General features: G+C 44.3%; 1 protein-coding gene across 1 annotated transcript in view; it reads right to left on the bottom strand.

The window, feature by feature from the left end:
* COL22A1 (collagen type XXII alpha 1 chain) overlaps positions 1–26,296 on the bottom strand; it is a 303,439-nt gene that overhangs the window by 80,922 nt on the left and 196,221 nt on the right. Inside the window, exons 37-40 of the mRNA XM_010364508.2 lie at positions 22,087–22,191; positions 21,249–21,316; positions 15,786–15,834; positions 12,714–12,791 (exon numbers count right to left, since the gene is read on the bottom strand). Coding sequence (XP_010362810.2) covers positions 12,714–12,791; positions 15,786–15,834; positions 21,249–21,316; positions 22,087–22,191 — 300 coding nt within the window. The remainder of the gene's footprint in view (positions 1–12,713; positions 12,792–15,785; positions 15,835–21,248; positions 21,317–22,086; positions 22,192–26,296) is intronic.

Genomic DNA, 26,296 nt, shown 5'->3' with positions numbered 1-26,296 from the left:
AAGCAAATGGAGAACAAAAAAAAGCAGGGGTTGCAATCCTAGTCTCTGATAAAATAGACTTTAAACCATCAAAGATCAAAAGAGACAAAGAAGGCCATTACATAATGGTAAAGGGATCAATTCAACAGGAAGAGCTAACTATCCTAAATATATATGCACCCAATAGAGGAGCACCCAAATTCATAAAGCAAGTCCTTAGAGACTTACAAAGAGACTTAGACTCCCATACAATAATAATGGGAGACTTCAACACTCCACTGTCAACATTAGACAGATCAACGAGACAGAAAGTTAACAAGGATATCCAGGAATTGAACTAATCTCTGTACCAAGTGGACCTAATAGACATCTATAGAACTCTCCACCCCAAATCAACAGAATATACGTTCTTCTCAGCACCACATCGCACTTATTCCAATATTGACCACATAATTGGAAGTAAAGCACTCCTTAGCAAATGTAAAAGAACAGAAATTATAACAAACTGTCTCTCAGACCACAGTGCAATCAAACTAGAACTCAGGACTAAGAAACTCAATCAAAACTGCTCAACTACATGGAAACTGAACAACCTGCTCCTGAATGACTACTGAGTACATAACAAAATGAAGGCAGAAATAAAGATGTTCTTTGAAACCAATGAGAACAAAGATACAACATACCAGAATCTCTGGGACACATTTAAAGCAGTGTGTAGAGGGAAATTTATAGCACTAAATGCCCACAAGAGAAAGCAGGAAAGATCTAAAATTGACACTCTAACATCACAATTAAAAGAACTGGAGAAGCAAGAGCAAACACATTCAAAAGCTAGCAGAAGGCAAGAAATAACTAAGATCAGAGCAGAACTGAAGGAGATAGAGACACAAAAAAAACCCTCCAAAAAATCAATGAATCCAGGAGTTGGTTTTTGAAAAAATCAACAAAATTGACAGACCGCTAGCAAGACTAATAAAAAAGAAAAGAGAGAAGAATCAAATAGACGCAATAAAAAATGATAAAGGGGATATCACCACGGACCCCACAGAAATACAAACTACCATCAGAGAATACTATAAACACCTCTACGCAAATCAACTAGAAAATCTAGAAGAAATGGATAATTTCCTGGACACTTACACTCTTCCAAGACTAAACCAGGAAGAAGTTGAATCCCTGAATAGACCAATAGCAGGCTCTGAAATTGAGGCAATAATTAATAGCCTACCAACCAAAAAAAGTCCAGGACCAGATGGATTCACAGCTGAATTCTACCAGAGGTACAAGGAGGAGCTGGTACTAGTCCTTCTGAAACTATTCCAATCAATTGAAAAAGAGGGAATCCTCCCTAACTCATTTTATGAGGCCAACATCATCCTGATACCAAAGCCTGGCAGAGACACAACAAAAAAAGAAAATTTAAGACCAATATCCCTGATGAACATCGATGCAAAAATCCTCAATAAAATACTGGCAAACCGGATTCAGCAGCACATCAAAAAGCTTATCCACCATGATCAAGTGGGCTTCATCCCTGGCATGCAAGGCTGGTTCAACATTCGCAAATCAATAAACGTAATCCAGCATATAAACAGAACCAAAGACAAGAACCACATGATTATCTCAATAGATGCAGAAAAGGCTATTGACAAAATTCAACAGCCATTCATACTAAAAACGCTCAATAAATTCGGTATTGATGGAACGTATCTCAAAATAATAAGAGCTATTTATGACAAACCCACAGCTAATATCATACTGAATGGGCAAAAACTGGAAAAATTCCCTTTGAAAACTGGCACAAGACAGGGATGCCCTCTCTCACCACTCCTATTCAAGATAGTCTTAGAAGTTCTGGCTAGGGCAATCAGGCAAGAGAAAGAAATAAAGGGTATCCAGTTAGGAAAAGAAGAAGTCAAATTGTCCCTGTTTGCAGATGACATGATTGTATATTTAGAAAACCCCATTGTCTCAGCCCAAAATCTCCTTAAGCTGATAAGCAACTTCAGCAAAGTCTCAGGATACAAAATTAATGTGCAAAAATCACAAGCATTCTTATACACCAGTAACAGACAAACAGAGAGCCAAATCAGGAATGAACTTCCATTCACAATTGCTTCAAAGAGAATAAAATACCTAGGAATCCAACTTACAAGGGATGTCAAGGACCTCTTCAAGGAGAACTACAAACCACTGCTCAGTGAAATAAAAGAGGACACTAACAAATGGAAGAACATACCATGCTCATGGATAGGAAGAATCAATGTCGTGAAAATGGCCATACTGCCCAAGGTTATTTATAGATTCAATGCCATCCCCATCAAGCTACCAATGAGTTTCTTCACAGAATTGGAAAAAACAGCTTTAAAGTTCATATGGAAACAAAAAAGAGCCCGCATTGCCAAGACAATTCTAAGTCAAAAGAACAAAGCTGGAGGCATCATGCTACCTGACTTCAAACTATACTACAAGGCCACAGTAACCAAAACAGCATGGTACTGGTACCAAAACAGAGATATAGACCAATGGAACAGAACAGAGTCCTCAGAAATAATACCACACATCTATAGCCATCTGATCTTTGATAAACCTGAGAGAAACAAGAAATGGGGAAAGGACTCCCTATTTAATAAATGGTGCTGGGAAAATTGGCTAGCCATAAGTAGAAAGCTGAAACTGGATCCTTTCCTTACTCCTTATACGAAAATTAATTCAAGATGGATTAGAGACTTAAATGTTAGACCTAATACCATAAAAACCCTAGAAGAAAACCTAGGTAGTACCATTCAGGACATAGGCATGGGCAAGGACTTCATGTCTAAAACACCAAAAGCAATGGCAGCAAAAGCAAAAATTGACAAATGGGATATGATTAAACTAAAGAGCTTCTGCACAGCAAAAGAAACTACCATCAGAGTGAAAAGGCAACCTACAGAATGGGAGAAAATTTTTGCAATCTACTCATCTGACAAAGGGCTAATATCCAGAATCTACAAAGAACTCAAACAAATTTACAAGAAAAAAACAAACAACCCCATCAAAAAGTGGGCAAAGGATATGAACAGACACTTCTCAAAAGAAGACATTCATACAGCCAACAGACACATGAAAAAATGCTCATCATCACTGGCCATCAGAGAAATGCAAATCAAAACCACAATGAGATACCATCTCACACCAGTTAGAATGGCATTCATTAAAAAGTCAGGAAACAACAGGTGCTGGAGAGGATGTGGAGAAATAGGAACACTTTTACACTGTTGGTGGGATTGTAAACTAGTTCAACCATTATGGAAAACAGTATGGCGATTCCTCAAGGATCTAGAACTAGATGTACCATATGACCCAGCCATCCCACTACTGGGTATATACCCAAAGAATTATAAATCATGCTGCTATAAAGACACATGCACACGTATGTTTATTGTGGCACTATTCACAATAGCAAAGACTTGGAATCAACCCAAATGTCCATCTGTGACAGACTGGATTAAGAAAATGTGGCACATATACACCATGGAATACTATGCAGCCATAAAAAAGGATGAGTTTGCGTCCTTTGTAGGGACATGGATGCAGCTGGAAACCATCATTCTTAGCAAACTATCACAAGAACAGAAAACCAAACATCGCATGTTCTCACTCATAGGTGGGAACTGAACAATGAGATCACTTGGACTCGGGAAGGGGAATATCACACACCGGGGCCTATCATGGGAAGGGGGGAGGGGGGAGGGATTGCATTGGGAGTTATACATGATATAAATGATGAATTGAGGGGTGCTGATGAGTTGATGGGTGCAGCACACCAACATGGCACAAGTATACATATGTAACAAACCTGCACGTTATGCACATGTACCCTAGAACTTAACGTATAAAAAAAAAAAAAAAAAATTCTATGAGACTAAAAAAAAAAAAAAAAAAATTGAAATATCCAACCAATTGCTATATGTTTATTTGGATCTTAAAGAAACAAACAAAAAACACAGAAGTGTGACATGTGAAATAATTAGAAATTTGAACACTGACTAGATATTTGATGGTGTTATAGATTTTTAAGGGGTATATTATAAAATTGTGGTTCTGTTTTTTAAAATTTTTATCTTTTAGAAATACCTACTGAAATATCTACAGACAAAATGTGTCTGAATTTGCTTCAAAATAATGGAAGGTAGTGGATAAGAGGAAAACCATGGTCATTGGCTGTGGGATCCTGGCACTAGTTGTGGCTATGTGGGTGTTTATTTTACTGTTCTACCTACTGTTAGTATATGTGAATTTCTCCACAATAAAAACTGATAGATATACATACAGAGACACACATACATACACATATATACCACACATATGAATACACTTACATCTGATGCACATGCACAGTCATGCTATCGGTGTTTTCTGACAATTATCATAGTTTTACAAAACTGAAAGTCCCATATGGCTTTAGATATGTGAAACACATTCTCTTCTTTCTCTGCTATCAGGCTGTTCTAAAAACCAGCTTCCTTTCTCTAAGAATTGATCATCTTTGTGTTCCTCCTACCAAAGGCACAGATCTGAAAATAAAGTGAACTTTTATTCTCTGTAATCTTTGATCCGAGTGCCTCACGTGTGCGCAGGCCTACTGCTGCGTGCTGGGGTGGGTGGCCAAGTGGCTGCAGGGCGTGGAGCCTGCCTATGTGAAGCGCTCCAGGTGAGAGGGAAATCTCTGTTGTAATGATTGATCAGGCTCAGTGAGTCAGGGTTACGGGATGCCCAGAGCTACTGGCATCAGCCTGAGAGAGTTTGCGGAATCTTCACCCAGAGGCGGACAGGAGAAAAGAGGTTTAGTGGGGTGGGGGCTTCACAGGTAGAGAAGAGGATGAGGCAGAGATATCCCTGGCAGAGGAGAGCACTAGGCCAAGAGGAGAAGTCAGACTCTGTGCTCAGAGAGCAGCAGGGGTGCCTCCAGGAATGTCCCGGGGAAGCTGTGGTCTGAAGGAGAAGGGCCCGAGCACCTTGCTGGAGAGGCCTCTGAAGCTACCCACCAGGCAAGAGGTGGGCTCAGATCCAGGCTTTAGGAGGACAGCTGTGGCTGCGGAGTGGAGAAGGGATCAGAGGGAACAGACCAGAGGCCCAGAGGCCAGGCAGCTGGGGAGACCAGCGGGAAAACCCACGAGCGATGCAGGGGCTGAGTGAAGCTGAGCGGGAAGTGTGGAAATGGAGAGCAGGGAGTTCCGGAGAGGGCTCGGCCATGGCCGTGGGGTCTGCTAAGGAAGCAGAGATGAGGGTCCTGGAGGCCGGTCAGGGCAGTATCTGGCCTTTCTCATGTCTAGTACCAAGAAGCCTTTCTTGTGCTGGCTTTAACTGTGCAGAACCAGAAACAGTCCAGGACACCCCTGCTCCTCCCACCATGTCATGAAGGAGGCTCCTGGAGCCACAGGGACAGCAGAGGCTGTCTTCTAGCTTAGAAACAAAAAGTGCAGACTTCAGGGCAAGATAAACGCAGGTTCAAATGCCTGCTTTGTCTCTCACTAGCAGAGTGACCAAGGCCAACTGCCTAAACCTCTCTGAGCCTGAGTCTCCTCATCTGAAACCTGGAGACAATAATAGTAATACCTTACTGGACCACTAGGAAGACTAGAGAAGGCAGTGGCATGTCAAGCCAAGTGCCCAGCATGTTAGGTGTGCCTTAGGAATTATTATTGAGAACAACAGAATGGTTTGTTTCATTTAGAAAGAAGAGTTCCCAATCAGAAGTGGCAGCAGAAACTTATTTTAAAACTATTAACTATTTTCTATCTCTATCAACAGAAGAAATTCCTGAGACCTTTTTTGTTTTGTTTTGTTTTGTTTTTTTGAGATGGAGCCTTGCTCTGTCACCCAGGCTAGAGTGCAGTGGCACAATCTTGGCTCACTGCAACCTCCACCTCCCAGATTCAAGTGATTCTCCTGTCTCAGCCTCCCTAGTAGCTGGGATTACAGGAGTCCACCACCACACCAAGCTAATTTTTATATTTTTAGTAGAGATGGGGTTTCACCATGTTAGCCAGGCTGGTCTTGAACTACTGACCTCAGGTGATCCACCCACCTCAGCCTCCCAAATTGCTGGGACTACAGGTGTGAGCCACTGCGCCCAGGCATCTTGAGACTTCAATATAAAAACTGTGGGAGGCTCAGCTCCTGGTTATACACAAAGCAATACAGGGGCCCTGGAGTCTGGGAGGTGGTGTGTGGCTTTACACCTTCCTCAGCCTCCTCCTTCACTGCCCACAGGACACAGCTCTGTGCACTGGGCAGGGTGAGAATGGATCTCACTGAATCAAGCGCTGTACATTCCTTGAGCATCGGCCACAGGGGCAAGGCCGGGAGCTGGACCCTGGGGTAACCATGGACAAATACCCAGTGTTCCCAAGCAGCATCCAGACAAGATGAGGGTACTCACACCTAAAGGAATCTAGCCAGCCTAATTCTTGGGACAGCCTGAGTGACTTTGGTTCTTATGATCAAAGGAATTGGACTAAAGCAGGCAGATAAGACATGAGTTTAAATAAATAAATAAACAAACAAACACGGGCTAGACACAGAAGTCAATCGTACAGGAGCAATCACGCATATAAAAAGCCACTGGTAGGCTGGGCACGGTGGCTCACACTTGTAATTCCAACACTTTGGGATGCCAAGGCAGGTGAATGGCTTGGACTCAGGAGTTTGAGACCAGTCTGGGCAACAGGTGAAAACCTCATCTCTACAAAAAATACAAAACTTAGCCAGTCATGGTGGCTCGCACCTGTAGTCCCAACTACTCAAGAGGCTGAGGTGGGAGGAGCACTTGAGCCCAGGAGGTTAAGGCTGCAGTTAACCATGATCACACCACTGCACTCCAGCTTGGGGGAAAGAGTGAGACCCTGTCTCAAAAAAAAAAAAAAAAAAAAAAAAAAAGCCACTGGTGAGTGTGAAGACTTAAGTGAACATGAACTTTCATTACTACAGTTGACCCCTAAGCAACGTGGGATTGAACATGCAGGTCCACTTAAATGCAGATTGTTTTCAATAAATACTTTGGAGATTTTCAACAATTTAAAAAAACTGTCAAATGACCCAGTGGCCTAGAAATACTGAAAAATTAAGCAAAAGTAAGGTATGCCATAAACGCAGAAAATATAGAGATACTAGTCTGTTGTATCATTTAGTATCATAAAATATACACAGATCTATAATAGAAAGCTACAGTTTGTTAAAAATGTGTGCACACAAACACAGACCATATATGGCACTGTGACTGTTGAGAGAAATGTAAAGAAACATACATGCAACATTAAGTCATACCTGCATAAAATTAACTGTAGCCAGACTGTAGTACTGTAATAATTTTATAGCCACCTCCTGTTGCGATCGTGGTGAGCTCACGTGTTGTGAGTATCTGCTTAACTGCTGTGTGATTCTAATCATCTCTGCGTGAGCAGTCTCTCCAAAGTAAAAGCGTTACCAAAGTAAAAAGTGTTCTCTCACAGTTCTTGTGTGTGTGTGTGTGTGCGTGTGTGTGTGTGTGTGTGTGTCATGTTTATTGCAATACTTCAAACACTGAATAACACCAGAAAACCCATATGAAGCACTACAAGTGATGCTGGAAGTTCTCCCAGAGAGCAAAGTCGTGATATTACAAGAAAGAGCTGAATGGCAGCCAGGCGCGGTGGCTCACGCCTGTAATCCCAGCACTTTGGGAGGCTGAGGTGGGTGGATCACGAGGTCAGGAGATCGAGACCTCGGTGAAACCCCGTCTCTACTAAAAATACCAAATCAAAATTAGCCAGGCGAGGTGGCGGACGCCTGTAGCCCCAGCTACTCGGGAGGCTGAGGCAGGAGAACGGCGTGAACCCGGGAGGCGGAGCTTGCAGTGAGCCGAGATCGCGCCACTGCACTCCTGCCTGGGCGACAGAGCAAGACTCCATCTCAAAAGAAGAAAAAAAAGAAAAAAGCTGAATGACTTGATGTGTACCTTACACTGAGGTCTGCAGCTGTGGCTGCAGCCCTTTCCAGTGGACTGTTCTTGCAAGCAAACAACACAAACTTACAGTATCGATAAATACTGTACAGTACTATAAATGTATTTTTTCTTCCTTATGATTTTTTTCATAACTTTTTTCTCTAGCTTGCTTTGTTGTAAGAATATACCATATAATACATATAACAAGCAAAACATGTGTTACTTGACTTTGAATTATCAGTAAGGCTTCCAGTCTACAGTAGGCTATTAGTTAAAACACAGTGATAGTCAAAAGTTATACTCAAATTTTCAACTGTGCAGGGTCAGCACCCCAACTGCCACATTATTCAGGGGTTCAACTGTATGGTACCCCTGCTGGAAGAGTGGTTAAGGGCATTTTCTTGGAGTCAGAATGCTGGGGTTCCTGTCCTAGCTCTACCATGTCCTAATGGTGACTTTACATCTCTATTTCATTATTTGTAAAATGAAAAGAAATGTGGAATCCACCTGCTAGAGTTTCTGGGAGAAACGAATGAGAGACTGTGAGATAAATGAGAGGTAGACATGGAGGCCTTTGCTCACTCTTATCCCTGCAAGTAGGCAGTTTATGTTGGCTGTGATTGCTATTACTCTAATATTTCAGTTGCTGTTATCTTTATTATTAATATATTATTCCTTCAAAAGTGGGGGAATGAAAAAAAAACTCTTCTGTTAGGGCAGTTGAGATATTTGCACATAACGGGGCTGTGCTTCCTGTCACTCTTAGGCTAGAAGGCCCACTGGAGGGCAGGGAGCCCCGGGATTCCGTCCCTTTTGTATGGGCGTCCTCAATGCCTGGACCAACTGATGTAATGCATCAGTACAACTAATTCCTGGGAGCAATGGTGAGAGGCTCAAAAAGGGAGGTCATTTCAGGCTGCAAAGTCTGAGAAAGACATCAGGCAAACAGAATTGCTGTGACATCACCAGTGCGAAGGCAGGGAAGCAGGTATTATCACCAGTGTTATCATGTTGTAATCCTCCCAATTTCCTTGATGCTGCTGCAGAAATTGCTGGCACCTGATCCATCAGGAAACTGAGGGCCAGAGTAGGAAGGAGCAAGTCCTGGGTTACATATGGGACCTTGTCTTTACAAACCCCAGCTCCTTCAGTCAAACTAACTTGGACTTTAATCTGTCCCAGGGCCTAAGTAGGCTCATTTTGTAAGCATCTTAAACATTGCTAAGGGAACATCAGAGGCAACCTGAAGATTAAAGGGATTTTTGTTTGTTTGTTAATATCTTGAAGCAGCAAGCCAAAACCCCCAAACAACGGCCTCATCATGCATCCCCCTGCCTGGTGACAGTGTGGAGATTGGCAGACAGAGCTCCTGGCTCCCTTCCAGGGAGTCGGTGTTGTCCTGGATGCCAAAGGCATGGGAGCATGACACTACGGGAGGAAGGAAGCAAAGAGTAACTTATTATTCTTTTTTTTTTTTTTTTTTAGACAGAGTCTGGCTCTGCTGCCCAGGCTGGAGTACAGTGGCGGATCTCAGCTCACTGCAACCTCCACCTCCCACATTCAAACAATTCTCCTGCCTCAGCCTCTTGAGTAGCTGAGATTACAGGCATGCGCCACCATGCCTGGCTAACTTTGGTATTTTTAGTAGAGACAGGGTTTCACCATGTTGGCCAGGTTGGTCTCAAACTCCTCAAGTGACCTGCCTGCCTCAGCCTCCCAAAGTGCTGGGATTACAGGCATGAGCCACCGTGCCTGGCCCCAGCCAGATCTATCCTTAATGTGCCTTCTTTGAGGGACCTCACAGAAGATTAATGGAAATAAATAAATCCTGCCCATCCTGCCGAAGCCACAAAGAAAAGTGTTGCAGGGGGAAAAGGACTGGTTTCAGAGGCTGTGGGAAGCGGGTCTGTATCCTGGCCCTGCCCTGGGCTGGCTATGTAGCATTGGCCAAATCATGTCACCTTCTGAACCTCACATTGTTTACCTGGAAAACAGTGATGTGGTGGACATGTCAGTTCCCTCCTGCCATGTTCCATGGGCACGCACCTGCCCAGGGCTTTCTTTAGCCACAGGTGAATGCTTGGCCCAACGACAGGGAAGGCTGAGAGTTTCTGGGAGTCAACTCCCCAGGGAGCAGCCTCCAACCAAATACAGGCAGTAGGTGGTACAGAAACGCCCCAGCTCTTTCGCTCCCTTTGCAGAACAACTCTGCAACAATGCCATGTAGTCACTCAGGCGCTGTCGCACAGGTGAGTCCCAGGTACCCACAGTGGCCATCTGCTCAGTAACGTACCCTCCCCTTGGCTTGCTTGCTTTGTCTGTCTCACTTTGTTCCTTCCTAAGTAGTGATTTCTAAGATCACCTCCCAAACAAACCCCTTGCTCTTGAATCCCCTTCTTAGGGGCTACTTTCATGGGATCCCAGCCTTAACCAAAGGATAAAACAACTTGCCCAGTACCAAGTGAGGAGGCAGATGTGGATGCTTTGAGGCCCAGCACAAGATATGACACAGGACTTCCCAGCAAACGGCAATGTTCCTGTAAAGAGGCAACTGCATCCCCAACGAACTTAACATGTAGCCACCCCCACGCTGACCCCCTCTTCACCTCCTCCACACACCTTTGATTAGCTCAGCATATCTTTGCACCCTCTATACAGATTCCCAGGCCAGTAGTGGCCTGGGCTGTGGCCAGAGACAGGATTTATGAAAATTCAATAAGGTTTTATCCACCACGGAAGCTTTTAATAAGTCCAAGTGGTAGCCAAGACACTAAAAACAGTTGATTTACAGCCTCTTGACTAGAGCCAGCCAATTACTTTTCAGGTGGATTCACTTAGGCAGGAACATATGTCACGGGTGATTTTTGCTGCCTCTTCGGTGGCAGGTGGGGTGAATTGTGTCTGCCTCCACAGCCAGCTTTCTGCAAGGGCTGATAAGGTGAATCTGCAGGGAGGGTCATGTAGAACCCTGGTAAGTGATGGGGGTGCCTCATTCCGATTATGGGTCTGTAGTTTCACTTACAATCCATTCTCTATTGTAAGTGGCAATTGCTACATGAAGCAGTATCCTAACTCCAGCAGAAGGGGCCCTATTAAAGGAGAATTTCAGAAAGAAGAAGGCATAAACTCTTGTGTTCTCTCACTGCACTTTTTGTTACAGTGTTCCTTCCAGTTACAAAAAGACTGAACAAAAATAGCTAAAGAACAAAGGTAAAATGAATGTAATGAAGTGGGCAATTTTAGCTGAGAATGTATTTTAAGGAAAACAGTTTAACCAAACTAGACATTCCCAAGGGCATTCCACACGCCTCCTTCCATGGTTTTCAGGAAGATCTAAGAAGACACAGAGCTACCTGGTCTTCTTGCCACCATGAAACGATCCCTCATCGTGAGTGAGTAGAAATAACAGTGGGGGGGTGATTTCTGGTGTGGAAGCCAGGAGGCCTGCTTGAAAATGGGAGGACAGAGGAGAATTTCAGGGAGAGAGTGAGAGGCCCAAGAACTACTCTGGATGTAAGAGAACCACAGAAGAAAAGGAAAGGGGAATTTTATTTCACAGGTAGTATTTTGGGTAATAAATTGGATTTTCCTTCTCATTCTTTGAGAGTCATGCATGAAGAATGATATTACTCTTAATCACTCTTGGTCATGGCCTTCATTTATTGAATGCAAGACCAGACAGAAACTAGACCATGTATTACTCCAGTTTACATTCAAGTTGCATTTAATAAAGATAAAGTTAGATTGTGCCTTTGGGTTAAAATAATAGAAACAACAACAATAATACATGGATAGTTTAGGTATTCCAAGGTTTAGCAATGGCATTTGAAAAGGATTGAGTATTTGAGCTTCTTTTAAACAATTGCAAGACAGGGCTTTTAAGGACAAAGTAAATGCACTTTTAAGGTGCATGAAGAGGGTATGATGTCTATCAAAGAAGGGACTAAACAGAAGAAAAGGCTTCAAGGTTGTAAACTGGTCTTATGTCCCCAGAACTATCACTCAGTAAAGGAGGAAAGAAAATATGTGTTCTTTGTGGTACAAAAGGGAGAATTAAAAGCAATGGGTGGAAACTACAGGATACCATAATTTTATTCTCAATGAAAAAAAAAATTCTACTGAATTTCCATTAACTATGGAAATATATTTTTAAACTGCAGAGCCAGATGCACTGGCTTTGAAAAAAGCATGCCTTCTATTTCTAAAGGCATTCAGGTGGAGGCCAAAGATATTGATAGCAATCCTCAACCTGAATGGGGACACACTTCATTGATTCTTAAGATCCCTATAACGCAAAGTTTTAGCAATTCTTAAAGCTACCGCCCCTAGTGAGTTTGTAAACTAACACCTAGTAGACTGACACGAATTATTCATTAAAACTAGTGGAGGCTCACATCTGTAATCCCAGCACTTTAAGAGGCCAAGGTGGGTGGATCACAGGGTCAGGAGTTCAAGACCAGCCTGGCCAACATAGTGAAACTCTGTCTCTACTAAAAATACAAAAAATTAGCCAGGTGTGGTGGCAGGCACCTGTAATCTCAGCTACTCAGGAGGCTGAGGCTGGAGAATCACTTGAACCTGGGAGGCAGAGGTTGCAGTGAGCCAAGATCACACCACTGCAGTCCAGCCTGGGTGACAGTGTGAGACTCCATCTTAAAAAAAAAAAAAAAAAAAAAAAAAAAAAAGAGGGTTTCTGCAGGCAGGTCCAACAGGAAATGGCTGTATGTCCTGAAAGCAAGTAAGAGCTGGATAAATAAGGACTTACAGGAGGGCCAGAAACCCCAACGCCTGGGTCACCACGGCTGCCAGGAGAACCAGGGATCCCGGGAGCTCCTCGATCCCCCTAGAAAGAGAGAAAAATAAGATCAAGCGGTCAGTGCCAGGAAGGAGAGGACTAGGGTACAAAATGAATCATGCTTCTTCTAGAATCCTGACTGCAGACTTCTCCTGCCACCTGGCCTCCATGGGCCACGCTATAGTCTACCCAAGCAGCCCATCATCCCACTCAGCCCAATATTCAGGGACCACAGCCACCAACTCAGATTATATACCTTTCAAGGATGACCATTCCTGGACCAACCTTGACCACGGTTCCAAATGTGATTATAACAATATGGCTCTCCCCATGCAAGCATTGTCCAAATCTACCATGCTTTCTTAAAACCACATCAAACCCTCATCCTAACTATACCCCAGACTTGCACATGCACCCACATTTCAATTTAGATCCCAAATCACCCATAAACTAATTTATCAATTCACCAATAATTTACCAAGTACCTACATTTTCCACATCATCCTTCTGGATGTGGGAGTGAGGAGCCTAAAGGGGACCGAGATAAGACCTTTGCCTTCAAGCAGTTAACAGTGTGGACTTGGGTGTCAGAGGCCTGGATTTAAGTTCTGGTTTCAACACCTATTAACTGTTAACTTAGGAAAGTGATGAGTTCCTATGCTTTAGTTTCCTCACCTACAAGGGGAGCAGGACAGGAGCTGCCAGGTCTGCAGATGTTGTGCTCATTCAATGAGACTATGCAGAGAGAGTGCTTGGCACAGAGCCCAGCACAGCACTCAACACGAGCTAGGAGTTGTGTTTGCTTCTGTTCTCATTGTACTGCCATGCTGGACTTTGATGGAAAAGGAAAAAGGAGGAAGAAATTGAAAAAGGGAAGAAATTTTGTTTGCCATTTCCTGGAGAACAAAGCCGAGACGGAGCCACACCTTATTCATAATTTCAAAATCCTCAGCCCTTAAAAGCAAGTGTTTACCTCAACTCAATTGGCAGCAAAACCTGACTTGTGCTGACACACACTATTTGCAGTCTTTGGTTATTCCATTTTGTGTGAACATTTACACATTTTTGTCGCCTAAGGATTAATGAGCTTGATTGGGGTGTTGCCCCAGATACTACCATAAATGTCATTATGTGTATATATTGCATATTACTACCTTTCCAAAATCGAAATTAAATTTGGCCCAAAACACACATGGCCCCAATAGTTTTGTGTAGGAGGCTGTGATCCTGAGCTTATTCAGCCAGCTGAACCACAGTCAAGCCTGAGACCAAGATGGCAGGTGATCTTACTCAAGTCACTTAATATCTCTGGAATGAGTTAACTCGTATGACAAACAGAAACAGCCTCAGAAGCTTGTTATGAAGAGCCAGTGAGATAATGTTGCAGTTAATTAAGACAGAACTCGATATTGCTAGGTAGAATGTTGCTTTATTAAGGTTTGGGTTATTGTGCATTATAAAATATCTCATTAATGGCTCTAAGATGATTTGCCTTTCCTATAGTACAACCGTTGCCTGGATGAGTACATAAGCTGTATCTTCATTCAACTAATGCTCATTCATTCACTGCAAACCATAATCTAGATTCCAAGCCCAGAAGATTACTAAGTCATAAGTCCTGCCTATTGTCAATACTCTGTGCTAAGTTCGGAAAAGAAGGGATGTTCATGGGGATATGAAGGAACAGACCTTGCAAAGTTCTCACAAAAGATACAAACCAGGATCTAAATCTCTCACTAGGTCTATTTGACCTCATTTCTTCCCCTGGTCCCTCTGGGCCTCTGAGTCACAGTACCTGCTGTTTCTGAGTCCCTAGGAGTCAGCAACATCCCTTGCCTTGCCCTCATCTCTGCCAGGAGTTCCCTCAAATTTTCTGTATATTCTCAATTAGTGTAACCTGTTTCTTTAGAATAATATAATATGAATGGTTCTTGGGAGTTCAAGATATTTTGGATCTCTAGAAAATCTAACTCGTTTCTATGGGGAGGTTGGGGAATAGAGGGAGTAAAAAAAAACAATAAAACAAATATGGAAACAAGTGTCATGAACTAAGAATGACCATCATGACCCATGATTTATCTGTCAACAGCTCATTGCAGCAGTGGAGAGAGGCATGTAGGAAGGTTTCAAGCGGGTAGTGAGGTGATCCTAGGTCCAGTCTCAGGGCCAAGTCAACCTCATCCTGTGACCTTGGGTAAGTCCCATAACGTCTCTGCATCACTGGGTCCTCATCAATTAAAAAAAAGTTCTACCAAATCTCCATGTATCTTATGAAGACATTTAAAAACAACTATATAAGCTTGAGAAATACACTGTATATTATGGTTGCATTATTATCACTTATTTATTATTTCTTTATTTTTGAGACAGGGTCTTGCTCTGTCACCCAGGCTGGAGTACAGTAGTGCAATCATGGCTCACTGCAGCTTCGACCTCTCAAGTTCAAGCAATCCTCCTGCCTCAGTATCCCTCATAGCTGGGACTACAGGTGTGAACAACCATACCTGCCTAATTTTTGAAATTTTTTGTTGGGACAGGGTCCCGTTATGTTATCTAGGCTAGTCTCGAACTTCTGAGCTCAAACAATCCTCCCTCTATTATTACCTTATATGCAGAGGTAGAAGATAGAAAGTGAACTAAACACATATAAATGTCAGATAAACCCATATTCTTTTGCCCTTCGGTTTTGCTTTAAAAATCTTAATGCAGATCTTCCTGTTGTTCTTATTTTCTGGTCTAGTTTGAAACAGAAACTGTCCCTTTCCTGTCCCAAGGCCATGGTCCGTGTACATTTGCAAACCCTGACCATTGCAAGCTAAGTAATGTCAACAACCTAGTTTGTATGTTTCCATGGTATTTGTTTGCTCTTCTGTTTCTTATACATGCTATTTCCCCTTATCTGAGATCTTCTTCTATCCATGTTCTAAGCTTCCAAAGCCTACCCATCAACTAAGACTCAGTCCCATTATTTTGTTATAAAGCTGCCTCTGCCTGTCTTGCCCTTCTGTCTTTTTGCAAATGGTTGCATAGATCTTCATTGACCTTAACACGTTGCCCTCCCAGTGCACAGCTGTCTGACCCTCTGACTTTTCTTCAAGCAGCTTGAAAGTAGAAAACTTTCATTCATTTCTTCATCCAACAAATGTTTACCAAGCACCTAAAATAATTCAGCCCCTCTGTTAGGTACTGGATCTATGCATCTCTGTATCCACAGTGTCCAGATTAGGGTCTGACACAGGTGGCAGCTAATAACCATTTCTTGGATGCAGGAACAAAAGAATCCTCCGTCAGTCACTCTGTGTCAGGCATTGGGTTCTGCCTTTGACCAAAATAAACATTTTCAGAGGAAGGAACATGATAGAAAGGCCTCTCCCAGCCCAGTCTGGAAGCGTGGAGTCACTGACTGCTTTCTGCTACACTAGGTCTGGCTCCATTTGTATGTTTATGGTCCACTGTGATGCTAACAAATTCCCCAAAGAAATGACCTTACAATTTCATAAACTGAAACTTTTAGAAAATGGCCCCAAGAAGAGCAGGGCCGGGTGCGGTGGCTCAAGCCTGTAATCCCAGCACTTTGGGAGGCCGAGACGGGCGGATCACGAGGTCAGGAGATCAAGACCATCCTGGCTAACACGGTGAAACCCCGTCTCTACTAAAAAAAAAAAATACAAAAAATTAGCCGGGCGAGATGGCGGGCGCCTGTAGTCCCAGCTACTCGGGAGGCTGAGGTGAGAGTATGGCATAAACCTGGGAGGCAGAGCTTGCAGTGAGCTGAGATCCAGCCACTACACTCCAGCCTGGGCGACAGAGCGAGAAAAAAAAAAAGAAAAGAAAATGGCCCCAAGAAGAGCAAAAAGACCTTAATGTTCTGACAGGAAAAGCCATAAGGCTAATGGTTAAGAATGAATAGAGTGCATGAGCTAGAATCTGCAGCACAGTGTCCAAGGAAGAGATGTGGGAGGAAGGAAGTGTGGGGGTTGTAGACGGAGAATGACATTTATTGAGCAACATCTGTGTGTCATAAGATCATGGATCTCCTGAGGGGCCCTGTAGGGGTTAAACACTCTTTATTCCTTCATACAGAAAAGGAACTGAGGCTCAGAGAGACAAAGCCACTTGAGCCACTTGCCTTCAAGTCATCTGTCTTGTAGGTAGCTGAGCTGGGATTTTAACCCAGTTCTGCATGAAGCCAAAGCTTATTTATCCTGCTAGAAACAAGTGCCACTCAAGAGAAATACTGGCATTTTCAAGAGTCTTCCTGCAGTTACAAGGAATTAGGAGGGGCCAAGGGGCAGCCAAAGAAAACCTTCAAATAACTCCCTTCCTTAATTTCCTAAGGAACTTTCCTTAATTTCAATCAGCACCTGGGACAGTACCAGGGCAAGCCTTGCGCAAGTCACCCTCTCTGGGATCTCTCTCTCCACCTCTCCCTAGCTTCCCTTACTTCTTACCTTCTTCCTCTGGCTGAGCAACCCATTCTACAGCTAAAGATGACCTCAAATTCCAATTTGTCTTCCCAATGCCAATTGACTATGGAAAGCTTTCTAAGTCACATTCTGACTTACACATTTACACAATATCAACACTGGAATGGGTCATGTGTTTAGACATCTCACATTTTAAATAGGAGGAAATGGCCGGGCGTAGTGGCTCACGCCTGTAATCCCAGCACTTTGGGAGGCCGAGACGGGTGGATCACGAGGTCAGGAGATCGAGACCATCCTGGCTAACATGGTGAAACCCCGTCTCTACTAAAAACACACACACACACAAAAATTAGCCGGGAGTGGTGGCAGGCGCCTGTAGTCCCAGCTACTGGGGAGGCTGAGGCAGGAGAATGGCGTGAACCCGGGAGGTGAAGCTTGCAGTGAGCCGAGATGGCACCACTGCACTCCAGCCTGGGCGACAGAGCAAGACTCCGTCTCAAAAAAACAAAAAACAAAAATAAAAACAAATAGGAGGAAGCATTTAGCCAAAGGGGCAGTATGACTTGCCCTGAGACTCATGGAGTTAAAACCAATTAGTCAACTAGACCCATGTCAGGAGTGTCTGCACTCCTCCCCCGGAGGGGTCTCAGCCTGCTTCTGCTCTTTCATGCTGCCTCCCCCACTTCCCCCAGGCTTCCTGCAACAACTGCGTGCCTGCAGAGATAGACCCCTGCCTTCTTGCTGCAACCCCACAGAGTGATCCAATAATAAGGATCCAAGCATAATCATAATAATGAATGATAAGGTGTAAAGCAGACCCCACAGGGGGATCCAATAATAAGGATCATGAATATTTACTGAGCACACAACTGTGACCAGCACCATGCTAGGCAACTGTATGTATGTATGCTGGTATGACATCATTTATTTTTCCCCCAGACTCTGCCTGTGAGTTAGGTAGTAATACACTCTGAGTCTACCCATCAATGGATCACTAAGATCCCAAAGATACAGCTACAGAATAAACAGGATAAAGGGGGAAAAGGTCTCCTACTGTTAGATCAATGGTCATAAAGAAAGAGCATTTGAAGCCACTTTGCTGCTCCACCATTTCTGGTGCCCTCACTTTCCTGTCTTCCAAGAGGCTATCAATGCCCTCTAGATCCTAACGCCCTCTAGGCCCTGAGGGTCCCTGAGGTCCTCCTCCTCTAAGGGGAAAGAAGTGGAGTGCCTGAGCACTGCAGATCGGACTGGACTGTGTGCACCACATCAGGGGGGAGCCTGCCACATATCTTCAGATTGGCGGTTAATGCACAAAATCCTCCAGAATCTAGGTTCTAATTCCTTAATCTGCCCCTCTCCATATATACCCACTCTTCCAGGCATATGGAACTATTTTATATGTTCTCACAGTCAGGCAAAGTTAGTCCCAATTTTATTCCTCAGAAAATGAGGAGTGGTTATGTATTTACTCATAACACACAAAAACATTTTCCCTTTTGAAAAATATTTTGATTGTGAATATCACTATTAGGAAAAAGCACATGGGTCTACATCGACCAAATTAGTGTAAGCTTGGGATGCTTACAGAGGGCACCTCACCTGCTTGAATAAGGGGAAACCAGGAAGCAATGAAATGTAATATAGATAACAGTAATTATTCCTGGAGCCTCAAATTTTCATATCTTGCATGTTATTGTAAGCAAGCCTCTCACATACAATTTTAGAAGCAATACACTCTGTGTTTATGTTGTTGAGATCCCAAAGGTGCAAGCATAGAAAGAAATAAAAAGGGGGAAAAAAGGTCTCCTACTGTTTGGAGAATGGTTTCTGGGGCTCAGAATAAAACTTTCAGTAACAGCAGCGTGTATGCATTCCAGAAGTGTTGAATCTCTAAAGACTCAGGTGGAATGCGTGGTAATAAGCTTTGGAGAAGTGCCAGCTAACTTAGATGGTGGCTCAAGGGATGATGACAGAAGACACTGAAGGCATCTAGGAACTTTAAAAAATTGTTTTCATAGACATATGCAAGTGCAAAATAAGTAATATAATTTTACAACAACACTTTTATTAATATTTTGAATATGCGCATCAAATGAAAGCCCAAAATGTACATATTCTCAAGTCAGTCATTGACTGTTTCACCCACATTTTTTAACGTTGATGCATCTGAGTTAGTCAAATAATTTTCACTGGATATGGGCATACTTAGAGCTCATGGTCTTCTCTGAACACATTCTGCCTCATGCCTCAGTGTCTTTTTCCTGTTAATTCCCCTGCCAATGACTTCTCCTTCAACTTCTTCCCCTGCTAACGGCTAATGCACTTTATTTTATTTTTATTTATTTATTTATTTTTGAAATGGAGTCTCACCCTGTCGCCTATGCTGGAATGCAATGGCATGATCTCGGCTCACTGCAACCTCCATCTCCTGAGTTCAAGCAATTCTCCTGCCTCAGTCTCCCAAGTAGCTGGGATTACAGGCACGTACCACCACGCCCCGCTAATTGGTTGTATCTTTAGTAGATACAGGGTTTCACCATGTTGGCCAGGCTGGTCTTGAACTCCTAACCTTGTGATCCACCCACCTCAGCCTCCCAAAGTGCTGGGATTACAGGTGTAAGGCACCACACCTGGCCCGACATGCACTTTAAAACCAGGACAAACATCTCCTCCTTCAAGAAGCCATGATAATGAAACCAGGCTGGGTTAGCGAGCCCCCTCGGAGCCCACATGTGCCCTGAGCTACCCTCTTTCCTAGCACTTGTCTACTTTTTGTCTGTTCACATATCTGTTTTCCTGGCTGAACCGTGAGCCACTGGAGGTCCTGAAACACATGACATGCACTGCTGTCACCCCATAACCCACCTTAAAATCTGACACATGTGGTAAGAAATTCAGTAGACATGCAGTGAATAAAGTAATGAATGCATTTGTAATTGATTGGTAATTGATGCGTAAATGAATGAATGATTCAAGGTAGAAGGTATTTTAGGAAACTTCCCTGTCCACTCAGGAAATTTCTCATAAGAACACTTCCCCATGAAAAAAAGTCATATTTTCTAAATTGTGGGTGCAACCGAATTGAGGAAGAGACTGGTTGGTATTTAGCAAGCATTTCTCTTTTCCTCCTGTGTGCCTCAGCAGACAACATGCCCCAGTCTCCCCTGTGTGACTGTCATTGGGTGTTGATAGAAATGAATTAGCAATCTCCAGGCCTGGCTCATAAAATCTTCCCACAGGGTTCCCCACTCTCTTTTCCCTTACTTATTGTTGCACCCCAAGAATTCAGTAGAAGATTCTGAAACTTTAGAGGATGGAAGAGTCATGGGATTCGAATGTGACCACTGAATGGCTATGCGGGTCAGAACTTCCCGCAGCAAGACTCCCATAGACCTAGTATCCATGAGGTATGAACTTATACTGTGTTAAGCCTCTGAAATTTTGGAATCATCTGGTACTACAATAAGACTCAGAATTCAAGAACTGCTTAGACCTACTGCTCTGCCAATCGAAAGTCAGTGTCTCCTGCCACTTCAATTAATGGTAAGTATTTATTAAGTACTGATTATATGGCAACTATTTCAATATAACAGTTAAGAGTGATAGAACCATCCAGGTGCACTGGTTCTATCTTCTCTCACACCTGTAATCCCAGCACTTTGGGAGTCCGAGGCAGGTATCACGAGGTCAGGAGTTCAAGAACAGCCTGGCCAACATAGTAAAACTCCATCTTTACTAAAAATATACAAAACAAAATTAGCCGGGTATGGTAGTGCGTGCCTGTAGTCCCAGCTACTTGGGAGGCTGAGGCAGGAGAATCACTTGAACCCGGGAGGTGGAGGTTGCAGTGAGCTGAGATCACACCACTGCACTCAAGGTTGGGTAACAGAGTGAGACTTTGTAAAAAATTAAAAATTAAAAGTTAAAAAATTAAAAAAAAAAAAAAACAGTCCTAGAACCTTTAGTCAAATGGAATGCAATGAGCTGAGAAACACGGAAGTGGACTGAAGTGACCGGAGATGCTTATAATCAATTTTTCCATGTTCTCTTTCTAAGGGCAACTCGTGGCACCCACAGTTTTCTTGGACAAGCACTCACCTTGGTTCCTAGGGGTCCAGGGAGTCCAGGTGATCCACGGAGTCCCTGGAGAAATACATAATACCAGGATAATCATGGAGCTGAGAGTGAACACTGACCCATCCACCCGGTGCCAGGCTGACTGCATCCTCTGCTGGGGACCCAGAGATGGGTGAGACTCTCACTAGGACCTGACTTGCACAAAAGAAACAGAATCCGGTTTTGAGCCCCAAGGCCCTGGATATGAATTCCGACTCTGCCTCCTACTGCCTCTGTGTGGCCTTCAGGAAATCTCTCAGCCTCTCTCAGTTTGCTTTCCCATTGAAGAGCCTTATTGTATAGACTTGAAGCAAGTAAGGGGCAAGGCCTCGTTTCAAAGCAGGCTTTGAAACCTTCACTTCAGGCTGAAGGCCTTTGGCACTCACAGCCACAATGGAAACCATGATTCTAGGAAGTCTTGGCTGAAAGCACCAGAGTAGACCAGAAGTCCTTCTCTATATATACCACACTTGTCCTGAGCTGTGGGGATGTGTTTACCTGACTGTCTCTCCATGAGATGGGAGCACCTCCAGGGTGTAGACTGTCTCATCCATCTCTGTGTCCCCAGCACTGGCCCAGGCTGGCATTTGGCCAGTGGTCCATGAGGATGTGCTGCCCTAGCCTGAACCACATTAGAGCAGACTGTTGGACCCACACACCACCCCTTTCCCAACCAGGCCCATTTCATTGGCCACGGTTCAATTTCTGCAAAGTTTGGCAGTTAGATGTTTTTCCTTTTCCTTCTCTAATTTTCACCTGGTTTCTACAGGCACAGGGACTCCCGACCTTCCACTTACCGGCTCTCCATCCTTCCCTTTTCCGGGTGGCCCAGGGAGCCCAGGAGCACCAGGATCTCCCCTGGGACCAACTGGCCCTGGGCTGCCTTCTTCTCCCGCTGAGCCCTGGAAAGAAAAGTAGACATTTCCCAGGGTCAATTACACTCAGCACGAAGCTTTTCCATGGGGGAGCAGCCTGAGTAGGTTTGTAGGTTTCCTGGGACTGCCCTTATGATTTTAGAAGGCCCACGCTTTCTGGGACACAGAAAGATGGACTGTGTAATGTGTGTTATAGGTTATATCGTGTCCCCCAAAATTCATGTCTTGAAGTCCTAACACCTACTACTTCAATGCACAGATGTAATTAAAGTTAGGATGAGGTCATACTGGAGTGTGACCCTCCAATTGGCCTAATCCAATCTGAGTAGTGTCCTTTAAAGAAGGAGGCATTTGGTCACATATGCATAGAGGCAAGGCAACACAAATACACAGGGACAAGACGCCACCAAGGAGCCAAGGACAGAGGCCTGGAACAGATGTTTCCTTCACAGCCCTCAGAAGGAGCTAGCCTGCCGACACCTTGACTGAGGACTTCCTGCCTCCAAAACTGGGAGAAAGTACATTTTGGCTGTTTAGGCCACCCAGTTCATGATACTTTGTTACTGCGGCCTTAGTCAATCAATTCAATAAAAAGCATGGAAAATGAAAGGACGTTAATGAGGACCTCCCACCCAGTGCAGGCAAATCTACTTCCGGTGCATCTCTTACAGATCGGCCCTCATTTATGCTTGAACTCCTCTGGGAGCGGAGACCTCACTGCCGCTTCACACTGGGCATTCCTTTGTCAGGCAGCTCTGTTATGTAACATTTCTTTACACTCAGCCTTCTCTGAAATCTTCCCAACACCGGACACTCAGTTTGTTCCCTGAACCCTGCAGACACGATCCAATCCCTCTTACAGTTAGGTTTTCAACTATAAGAACAGACCTTAAAGCTACAATGGAGAGAGCAAGGGAGAGAGAGCATGAGAGTGCTAGCATGGGCACCGGGGTCTGTTCGCGGACCTGGGCTCTGAGCTTGCTCCAGGCCAGTGCTCATCTTCTCTGACCACAGAGATCTGAGCAGTCCTTGTGGCGGCCCTGGCTGTAGAACACTGGGTTGAGCCCCGCGAACCAGATGGATTCCTTTCCCCAGACGGGGTTGCCCTGGGCGGAAACTGCAATCGCAGTGTTTCCAGACATTCTCAGATGGAGCAGGGGTAAGGTAAGATGAGCCAAGGATGGGCAAAGCAAGGATGGAGAGGGCCTCTCTCCAAGCCTGGAGCAGGATCAGCTTCCCCTAGCCCCAGGACAGCCACTGGACATGGTGTGTGATGGAAAAAGCATGCTGCGATGTCCGGGATTTTTACCACTTTGCAGAGCCCTGGAGGTTCCTTTCCAAGTTAAGTCCCAGGCCCGGCCCTCAGCCTGGGCTTCTGCTCAGCCAAGGAAAGGCATTTGGCTCCCTCTAGAGGCTCAATATGGCAATAGCCCACTGATTTCTGGTTTCTGAACATGCACCTGTTAGTCCTCTAAGATGCCTAACATCTTGGACATTCCCTTCCAGATTACCAATGTCCTACTTACAATGTGCCGTCCTTCAGACATGGTATAATTAAGGAATACCAGATGAATCCAGATTTTTTCCTTTGCTTAATCTAGGCAGTCTGAAATGGTACTTTTTCAAAAAATGAATGTTTGCACCTGTATTACATAAGGATTGTTGTTATTTTATTATTATTATTATTATCATTATTATTTGAGATGGAGTCTCACTCTGTCACCCAGACTGGAGTGCAGTGGTGTGATCTCAGCTCAAGGCAACCTCCGCCTCCCGGGTTCAAGCGATTCTCGTGCCTCAGCTTCCCAAGTAGCTGGGATTACAGGCATGTGCCACCATACCCAACTAATTTTTGTATTTTTAGTAGAGATGGGGTTTCACCATGCTGGCCAAGCTGGTCATGAACTCCTGACCTCAAGTGACCTGCCCACCTTGGCCTCTTAGTGCTGGCATTACAGGTGTGACCACCACACGTGGCCCATAGGGTTATTATTAAGCCTATGATCAACACTCCAAAAACTCAAGATATTTTTCATAGATGTGTCGATCATTTTTCTCTGCACTAAGCTCTTTTTTCTGGGAGACATGTAGCTTAAAATTGAACCTTCCTGCCAAAAGGCAAGTGACATCTCCTCTTGTTAAATTATGCAAAAACATAAAAACTGAAGTGATTCTTTAAAAGGTACCAAGTAGAGTGAACTTGAACTTGAAATAGTTCATGTTAAGAAGTTTGGCCACGTGTGTGCTAGGAGGGACCTCTGTGGACAATCCATGCCTCAATGTTGTCACTTCCTGTCCATGAATACAAGCGTGATCTGCTCACACAGGAAAGGCAGGACACAACCACATGGTACCCTCATCACCTGTTATCTGCTGAGCCCTTTGCACATGGATCCCCAACTCCTCAGCTAGTCCTCACAACCTGTGATCCATGTGGCATCATCCTCATTTTACAGATGAGAAAATGCAGGTGCAAAGAGGGTGCCCTTTGTTTAGATCAGGGTTTCTCAACCTTGGCACTATTGAGCTTCAGGGAGGATCGTTCTTATTAGGGGAATGTCTTATGCGCTGTGAGGTTTTTAGCAGGCTTTCTGGTGTCTACCCACTAATGCCAGGAGCAGGTACTCCCCTTAGTGGTGACAACAAAAAATATCTCCCCGGGTAAAAACCCCCCGCTGAGAATCACTTTTGTCACCCTCGCTTATATCAATGTAACTAGGGCAAGGGAGCTGGCATTTGACTCAGGTCCAAAGCCCTGAATCATTCAAATGAGTGCGTCTGATTTCCTGAGCACTGGCTCAGTGTCACCAATTAACCTCAGAGTCATTTCCTAAGGTGCTACGTCAGATAAGTGCAAAATGGAACTTAAAAGGGTGTAGATTCTCCTCCTCAACCTCTGGGTTTTTTTGTTTTTGTTTTTGTTTTTTTAATTGGGGTGGGAATATGTGTCTGTCTTATTAATAATTAAAATCTCAGGCTGGGTTCGATGGCTCACACCTGTAATCCTGGCACTTTGGGAGGCCAAGGCTGGTGGATCACTTGAGTCCAGGAGTTTGAGACCAGCCTGGGCAACATAGTGAAACCCCGTCTCTACAAAAAATTCAAAAACTAGCCAGGCGTGGTGGTGCACACCTGTAATCCCAACTGCTCAGAAGACTGAGGCATGAGAATTGCTTGAACCCCAGAGGCAGAGGTTGTAGTGAGTGGAAATCACATCATTGCACTCCAGCCTCAGTGGCAGAGTGAGACCCTGTCTCAAGAAAAAAAAAAAATCTCATAGCTTGGGAAGGTTTACATGTGTGAGCATAGATGTAGAAAGGATAAGTTGGTGCACTGAGTTGAGAGAGAACAGGATTTGGAGTCAGACAGACCTAGCCCTGTAGCTCATTTGCTATGAGACACAGGGCAAACTAATTAACTTCTCAGAGCCTCAGTCTCCACATCTGTCGAATGGGCACTCGTCTGATTCTCAGGTCTGTTGTGAGAAATAAATGAGCCAATGGGATGGCACGGTCTTCCTCTCCCTCCTACTTAGTAAACCCCTTCTGATTGCAGAGTGAGCTGCTCCTTCAGTGCCTACACCTCCTCTGTGTTGGGCACTGTGAAACACTTTGCAAAAGCAATCTCATTGAATCCAGGTCACAGCTCTATGAGGTAGACCATGTCGTTCCATGCAATAGGTGATGCTGAGTGAGGAAGCCAGCTTCAGACCATGCGGTGTCCAACTGCTGCACCAGAGAGAGGCTTGGGAAGGGAGGGCAGGTAGGAACCATGGCTGCAAAGCCTTTAATATTTGCATGGGCATAGAGAGAGAAAGTGACATGAAACCCTTAGTAGATAGTATCTTTCTATGCTGATTTCTCCACCAAGTAAAGGTTAGAACTAGCCAACCTCAGGTTCTCTAATGTAGACATTAGACTCTTTCTTCCAGATGCATCCAGGGTCCTCCCTTCATCTCCTGCTCTCTAAAGCCATCTCTTGCAAACACCCCATCCATGCAGCTGCAACCTCCTTGCCTACACTCCACTTCCATTCCCCTCCAGGCCAGGCTGGAACCAGGGCTCTCTTCACGAGCGGGGAGGAGCTGCCATCTGTTCTCGCTGTGGCATCCACACTTGTCACTACCTTGGCA

The sequence above is a fragment of the Rhinopithecus roxellana genome, chromosome 9 (assembly GCF_007565055.1).
Source record: "Rhinopithecus roxellana isolate Shanxi Qingling chromosome 9, ASM756505v1, whole genome shotgun sequence".
Classification (NCBI taxonomy): domain Eukaryota; kingdom Metazoa; phylum Chordata; class Mammalia; order Primates; family Cercopithecidae; genus Rhinopithecus; species Rhinopithecus roxellana.
The sequence above is the reverse complement of the archived record's forward strand: the minus strand, read 5'-3'. Positions and strand labels throughout refer to the sequence as shown.